A 7,780-nucleotide genomic window follows, 5' to 3' on the forward strand; every position below is an offset into this window, starting at 1 on the left:
TCGCAGTTTTTTTGTTGTTTTGTGTTTTTTGTATTTTTGCGCAAAAAATTCAAACCGCGCCGCCTCCCTTCCTCCCTCCACTTGCTCCCCCCCTACCCTCCTTGCCTCCTCCCACCCACCCACCCTCCCTCCCTCGCACTCACGCTCACTTCTTACATCAATCTCGTGAAAGTCCACACGCAGGAGCGACCCCGCTTGTCCCGGGGTCCCGCGATCCGTCGCGAGTAAATCGCAGAGCAGCGCAGTGCGCCGAGTCAACATCTCCGGGACAATTCTTCAAGATCTTTCTTCCGTCTTCCATCCCTGAAGAGTGACAGCGCCCACCCCCCCCCCCCCCCCCCCAAAGGACCCCGTTTCTCTCCGGGATCTGTGATCGCCGCTCCTCCCTTCGAACCCATCTCCTCCTCCAGTCGCGCCAGACCTCAGCGCCACCGCTCATCTCGAATTGTCGCCTCCATCCGCTCGGCTCGCTCACATCTCCGGTGTCGCCACGATGCCTGCCGATGTGCTTCGTCCCTCTTCATCCTCCTCTACATTCCCATCATCATCCCCCTCCTCTGCATCATCATCATCATCCCGTCCGCCGACGAGGATGCTGCTGCTGCTACTGCTGCTGTTGAGCGGCGCGCGTTTCGCCACCGCCGCGGGTTCCTGCCGCCCCCGAGACGCCGCCGCTGCCGCAACCGCTCTCGACGCTGGGCCGGACGCCGTCGGCCCGCGCTGCTGCCCGGGTCGCGACAACTCGTGCCGCGGGCTCGACGAGGACGCGGGGGGTCCGGTCCAGCGAGCCCGCGAGGCCCTCTGCTACTGCGACGCGCACTGCGAGAGGACGGGCGACTGCTGCCCCGACCACGCGCACGTCTGCCGGGAGAGCGGTGAGTGCTCCCCCACCCCACCTCTCCCTCCCCCCTCTCCCTCACCTGACCCCCCCATCTCCCCTACCTGTGAACCCCCCCTGCCACCCCCCCCCAACCTTTCTATGTCCACGATGCCCCCCATCCTGTGGTGTTGCGTGGGCTTGAGGAAGCTCGTGTGCGTGGGGAGTCAACTCCAGGCCAAGTTGTTTCGGTACAATCTGGGACCTCACCTCTCCCACATAGGCGTGGAAAGTTGGGGGGGGGCAGGGCTGAAAGTTGCCCCCATCATCAATCCGTGGACAAAGAAGAAGGGGGGCAGGCTTTACGTTGTCAGGAGCCCCCCCCCCCTCAACATCACTAGTTACCCAGCTCTCGCCCCCCCCCCCCAAATATAATTTCCCATGACTCTACTCAACAGTGTCTAAACTGTAGTGTACAAATCGAGTCTCTAAAAACCGTGTAGAGGAATATAGATCGATAGATAGATGATGCTAACGTGAAAGTTATCAATAATGGCCATGTCAGAGCAGCTGACAGGGCCATCCTGTGGGTCCACTCGAACCGGGGGAGGGGGGGGGGGCGAGGGGGGGCGCAGTTCATCAGTGAGCAGCATCGCCTTGCCGAGGCGTGCGGATGCAGCCGACTCCAATGCCCTTGTGTGTGAGAGATGTTGACTACCTCGCCTGGTATATAGGAGGTCGTGGATTCGATACCGACCCTGATGCCTGCTGTATATTTGGAGTTTGCGTTTCTCTCTCATCATCACGGTGGCTAGGAGATGTTAACTACCTCGCTTGGTATACAGGAGGTCGTGGGTTCGATCCCGACCCTGACGCCTGCTGTATATTTGGAGTTTGCGTTTCTCTCTAATCATCACGGTGGCTAGGAGATGTTAACTACCTCGCTCGGTATACAGGAGGTCGTGGGTTCGATCCCGACCCTGACGCCTGCTGTATATTTGGAGTTTGCGTTTCTCGCTCATCATCACGGTGGCTAGGAGATGTAAACTACCTCGCCAAGTATACAGGAGGTCGTGGGTTCGACCCCGACGGGAGTTTGCGTGTCTCTCTCCCCGCGGTCGCGTGGATTTTTCTCCGGGTCCTCTGGTTTTTCCCTTGCACATTTCGAATCGGCGTGCGTTTAGAGCATTTGGCTGCAATACATTTCCACATGATGGTGGTGATGATAATATTAATAAGCAGTTTAATAGTTGAAGTTGTTTTTATTACGACAGATTACAATTCCGAGAGTTACAGATACCTTGCGCTTGTAACGGGCGCCTCGATATCGGAGCGAGGTGCAGGGCCACCTACCTTGCTTAACTAGCGTAACTAGCTTAACTCGCTTAACTAGCGTAACTAGCTTGACTAGCGTAACTAGTGTAACTAGCATAACTAGTGTAACTAGCGTACCAGCGTAATTATCTTAACTAGCATAACTAGTGTAACTAGCTTAACTAGCGTAGCTAGCGTAACTAGTGTAACTAGCTTAACTATCGTAACTAGAGTAACTAGCTTAACTAGTGTAACTAGTGTAACTAGCTTAACTAGTGTAACTAGCGTAACTAGCGTAATTATCTTAACTAGCATAACTAGTGTAACTAGCATAACCAGCGTAACTAGTGGAACTAGCGTAACTAGCGTAATTATCTTAACTAGCTTAACTAGCGTAACTAGTGTAACTAGCGTAACCAGCTTAACTAGCGCAAATAGCGTAACTAGCGTATCTAGCTTAACTAGAGTAACTAGCGCGGGAGCAGGGGGGTGCCTTTCCCCCTCCCATCCCCTGGTGGCCAGTTGGAGGCCCCGTTGACACCCATCATGAGATAAGTTTTCAACAACAGTGTAAAAGAACAAGAAACTGATTTAAAAAGCGCTTTAAATTTAAAAAAAATATTTTTAATGAAAATGCTTTCATTTACGTTCCACGGTTCATTTTCATTCAATTAGAGCTGTTTCGTTGAGGCCACCACGCGCCCGACTGCCGCCACCAGCTGAGCTGACAATGAAGCCACTCAGACGCCACCGGTTCTCGGAAGCAGCGGCGGGAGCTCTGTGGGGCTGCCCCCCTCTGTCGGAGGGCGCCTGCAGTGGGCTGAGCGGGCGCTCCCACGTGGACGTTCCTTCGTTTCGCGATGACGTCACAAAGGGAATGTTAATTTGCGAGAAATGTTTAAAAAAAAAGAAGGCGAGGACTCGGGTCACCTGCGATCTAGAACTTCGGAAGGCGAGGGTTGTTGGCGCACGGAGAGATCTGTGGGTTCGTGAACCCATCTGTGCGGACCTTCCCTCCACAACAAGCAACACGATCACTGTCTCCAAATTAATTGGCCAAACAACGAGCCTTGGGACTCAGTGAGATTGGACGAGCGATGTATCGTCCCCCTGTGAGTCTGCCCTCCCCCTTCAGCAACCGTCTCCACCATCGCTGCATCCTCCCCTCCCCGTTCCATCCATCCCATGTCACCCATCCCATCCATCCATCCCATCCCATCCACCCATGCCATCCATCCCATCCATCCCATCCATCCCATCCACCCATGCCATCCATCCCATCCATCAATACCATTCACCCTATCCCATCCCGTGCACCCATCCCATGCCACCCATCCCATCCACCCATGCCATCCATCCCATCCCATCCATCCCATCCACCCTATCCCATCACGTGAACCCATCCCATCCACCCATCCCATCCACCCACGACCACCCCCCCTCGCCTCTCTCCCCCCAGGGTCTCGGTGTGTGTGGTCGAAGTTTGGTGTTTGGGAGTTCAGTGTTTGTAGACACGGGGGCCACAGAGGTCAGGTTTTGGTCTCGCTGACCTCTCCGTGGACCAGGGCTTGAGCGGCGTGTTCCATTGTTGGGTGGTGGCTACGCTGCTGCACGTGACTGCCTGTAAGCCAGCGCCGTGGAGGCAGCAACGAGGGTTGGTGAATCACCGCACGGATGTTGTGATATTCCCTGGGCGTCGAGAAGGTTGTCATATACCCTGGGTTCGCCAGGGGAAGGCGATACAGCAAGTGGACTGATGGCCACCTATTTCCATCTGTACGGGGATAGAGTGTTGTTTACGCCTCGTGCAAGCCGTGGGTTTTCTCCGGGTGCCCCGGTTTCCCAGTTCCACGTGGTATAATAATAATGCGAGTGTGATAATAATCAAAACTCATCATTAATTTGGGGCCGAAAACTTCCTGAAATAAAACCACAACGTGGCGGCAGCAGGACCCTCTGAGCGCTGCTGAGTAGGGGCGTCTCTCGCTACTGAACCCCTCTCCGTGTCTCTCTCTCCACGTGTGTCTATGTTCGTGTCTCTCTCTCAACGTGTCTCTCTGTCTGCGTGTCTCTCTCTCAACGTGTCTCTCTGTCTGCGTGTCTCTCTCTCCCCGCCTGTCTCTCTGTCCGCGTCTCTCTCTCCACGCGTCTCTCTGTTCGTGTGTCTCTCTCTCTCAACGTGTCTCTCTGTTCGTGTATCTCTCTCTCTCCCCACGTGTCTCTTGTCCGCGTGTCTTTTGTCTGCGTGTCTCTCTCTCCCTGCGTGTCTCTCTCTATTCGTGTCTTTCCGTGTCCGCCTGTCTCTCTGTCCGCGTCCCTCTCTCTCCACGTGTCTCTCTGTTCGTGTGTGTCTCTCTCTCGACGTGTCTGTCTGCGTGTCTCTCTCTCAACGTGTCTCTCTGTCTGCGTGTCTCTCTCTCCCCCCGCCTGTCTCTCTGTCCGCGTCTCTCTCTCCACGTGTCTCTCTGTTCGTGTGTGTGTCTCTCTCAACGTGTCTCTCTGTTCGTGTCTCTCTCTCGCTCTCTCTCCCCGCGTGTCTCTTGTCTGCGTGTCTCTCTCCCCGCGTGTCTCTCTCTATTTGTGTCTTTCCGTGTCCGCCTGTCTCTCTGTCCGCGTCTCTCTCTCCACGTGTCTCTCTGTTCGTGTGTGTCTCTCTCAACGTGTCTCTTTGTTCGTCTCTCTCTCTCTCAACGTGTCTCTCTGTGTGCGTGTCTCTCTCTCCCCGCGTGTCTCTCTGTCTGCGTGTCTCTCTCTCCCCGCATGTCTCTCTGTCTGCGTGTCTCTCTCTCCCCGCGTGTCTCTCTGTCTGCGTGTCTCTCTCTCTCTCTCCGCGTGTCTCTTGTCCGCGTGTCTCTCTCTCTCCCCGCGTGTCTCTCTGTCTGCGTGTCTCTCTCTCCCCGCGTGTCTCTTGTCCGCGTGTCCCGGCGTCTCCCCTCACAGCGGTGGACTGCACCGTGGGCCCGTGGGGCGCCTGGTCTCCGTGCGACTCCGCGTGCGCCCAGGGCAAGCAGGGCCGCGCCCGTGCCATCCTCGTGCCCCCGAGAAACGGGGGCCGGGGCTGCCCGGACCTGAGGCAGCGGCGCGGCTGCTACAGCCCGCAGAGCAACGCCTGCCGCGGCGCGGAGGGTAACTAAAGTGCACCCGTAATCAAGGTTATTGAGTTGGATCGCGTTATTTATAAATGTGTCGCAATCCTCCACCAGCCGATACGGCCAATCAGTAAAAAAAATGTGTCACGTTAACAAAACGTCAATAAGTTATTTCTTCAGCCTTAAATGAGTGCGTGGTGCGGTGCGTGTTCAGCGTCAACACTGATGGGGGGGGGGGGTGCCTGGGCGTGGTGCTGACCGCAGCACCCCCTAATTCGCCGTGCCGGCCTTATTAGGTGCTCGCTAACCGTCTGATAGAGGCGCCACGTATATCCCGTAGAAAATTTGGCCACTGCTATCATTAATTGTCCAAACGATGATAAGCCACTTCGTTGAGCTATCATTTGTGAACAGGTCGCTTCTGAAAAAAAATAGCTACATAGCTTCAGTGGGCCTTACCTGGTAAAATAAAATGTAAACATTTTTAAAATCGTGTTACTCTCTGTTTGTCTGCCCTCTGCCCCCCCCCCCCCCCCCCCCCACGGTAGAGATGGCCAGCTTACTGCCAGAGTTCTACCGGCAGGAGCAGAAAGACCCCTGGAGAAGACCCCACGTGGTGCTCATGGAGGAGGAACCCAGGTGAGTGTGGTCTTGGCGATGGTGGTGATGGTGGAGGCGCGGGGTGATGGTGATGATGGTGGTGGTGGAGGCGTCAGGTTGGTAGTATGTATGTTGAACTTCTTTCGCAACCGTACATAGCCAACAGTGCTCGTGGACTATGCGTGTCGGTCGCCCCATCCAAATGCCGCCAATCTCAACGCCGCGTTGAGCCTCTGAGGTCGAGACGGGGCCCATTCCGCGTGATTCGCGCCCGGCGGTCTCCGCTTTACAGGAGACACACAACGCAGACGCAAGCTTCACCTGATGGTGTGACAACCAAATGGGGAACAGCATGCCGACAATACATCCACCCACCCACCACCAACCCCATCCATCACCAACCCCACCCACCCATCCACCCACCACCAACACCACCCACCCATCCACCCACCACCAACCCCACTCACCCATCCATCAACCCCACCCACTCATCCACCCACCACCAACCCCACCCACCCATGCACCCACCACCAATCCCACCGATCCACCCACCCATCCACCTACCACTAACCCCACCCACCCATCCACTCACCCATCCACCCACCGCCAACCCTACCCATCCACCCACCACCAACCCCACCCACCACCAACCCCACCCACCACCACCACCCCTTCCCTCATCAGGAATTCCCCGTTTCTCTGCCCCCCCCCCAACCAAACTCCGCTCCGCGTGAGTTTTTACAAATTGCCCCCCCCCCTCCAATTCGGTTGGGTCTCTGCCGAGAGACCACGTGGTGAAGCGAAATGCAACTGTGACCACGTGAATCGAGCTGTGTGACCACGTGACCACGCGGGCAAACATTTCAACCTTCACTGCAGCCTTGCACCCCTTTGGTTCTCAATGGTTTAAACATGTATAATATTAATAACTGCATAATATGAATAACTGTATAATATTAATAACTGTGTAATATTAATAACTACATAGGGCTTTATGAAACAAAGCAGTGGATGTACGTGCTTCATTTGTATTTGCGATTATTTACCTTCTAAAAAAATCTGGCCATGTCTCGCACCCCCAGAAAGGGCATCTCGCACCCCCAGGGGGTGCTGCGTGCACCCCCAGGTGAAGAAGAACCGCTGCTTTAAACGAACGCTGCTCGATGCATATTGCTCGTTAATAATAAATGTGCCGATGGCCAAAAGCGTCATTTACCTTGCACTGCCCCATCCCCCCACCTCATGAAATGAATGCCTCTTTCATCATCATCAGCAGCAGCATCAACCATCGCACGCACTCCGGTCACCCTCGCGCCGCCGGCTTCTGGCTAACCATCGCACAAAGGCGGTGGGTCCCCGCGTCGCGCGCTTTCAGACGCGGCCGTCTGGAACGCTCTTACTTCCGATATCAGGAAGCCACTTGAGCCGTGCACTTTGAAATCATCATCTAGATTGACGAACGCATTTCGTTAGAACTGCTTGTTGTGTTTAGTTTGTGGTCCTTCCCCCGCACCTCCGATTAGCGCTGCTGGCTTACGTGCGGGTGCGAAAGAGGTGCAACGTGCACACAGCAGCAGCCACGGTACAGCAAATTCCCCGAGTCTCACGCCGCCACTCGACAATCTCATGACAAGCGCCGCAACAGTGACATTCTCTCTCCTCCCTTCCTCCCTCCCTCCCTCCTCCTCCAATGCCTCCGTCGTGCTCAGCCACTGCGTCTACTTTCGCGTGGACCACGTGAGCAGCGGCTGTCAACTCCCGGGGCTGGTGTCGAACCGGGCCCTCTCCTACCCGCCGGCACAGGCGGCGGCGCTCTGGGCCAATCGCCTGCGCCGTGGGAACCGCGTGTGCGCCGAGTGCAGGGGCGGGGCGGCGAGGGGCGGGGCCCGGGGGGGGTGTCCGGGGGAGGGGGTGCATGCGATCACGTGAGGAGCCCACCCCCCCTTCCCCCCCACTCAAT

At 56.1% G+C, this 7,780-nt stretch overlaps 1 protein-coding gene across 2 annotated transcripts; it reads left to right on the plus strand.

Annotated features, from left to right (window-relative positions):
* Window positions 1-329: 329 nt before the first annotated feature.
* Window positions 330-7,780, plus strand: LOC116939307 (somatomedin-B and thrombospondin type-1 domain-containing protein-like). 2 transcript variants are annotated; one of them, XM_032947513.2, is made up of 4 exons: window positions 330-875; window positions 5,072-5,257; window positions 5,769-5,859; window positions 7,530-7,780. In XM_032947513.2, exons 1-4 carry the CDS (start codon window positions 494-496, stop codon window positions 7,747-7,749), a joined length of 879 nt encoding a protein of 292 aa, XP_032803404.2. In that variant the 5' UTR covers window positions 330-493; the 3' UTR covers window positions 7,750-7,780. The 2 variants fall into 2 exon arrangements, with proteins under 2 accessions (XP_032803404.2, XP_075918879.1); XM_076062764.1 differs by lacking the exon at window positions 330-875 and having other exon boundaries at window positions 1,457-5,257.

Source organism: Petromyzon marinus, chromosome 5 (genome assembly GCF_048934315.1).
Source record: "Petromyzon marinus isolate PM22_M1 ecotype Great Lakes invasive population chromosome 5, UKy_Petmar_22M1.pri1.0, whole genome shotgun sequence".
Taxonomy (NCBI): Eukaryota; Metazoa; Chordata; class Hyperoartia; order Petromyzontiformes; family Petromyzontidae; genus Petromyzon; species Petromyzon marinus.

What these genes read in the sequence shown, in the direction of transcription:
- LOC116939307 (XM_076062764.1), top strand. Translation starts at nt 4,159, where the DNA reads ATGTTCGTGTCTCTCTCTCAACGTGTCTCTCTGTCTGCGTGTCTCTCT. An exon ending in CGCCTGCCGCGGCGCGGAGG is followed by an intron (nt 5,258 to 5,768) that starts GTAACTAAAGTG and finishes CCCCCACGGTAG; the next exon opens with AGATGGCCAGCTTACTGCCA. An exon ending in CTCATGGAGGAGGAACCCAG is followed by an intron (nt 5,860 to 7,529) that starts GTGAGTGTGGTC and finishes CGTCGTGCTCAG; the next exon opens with CCACTGCGTCTACTTTCGCG.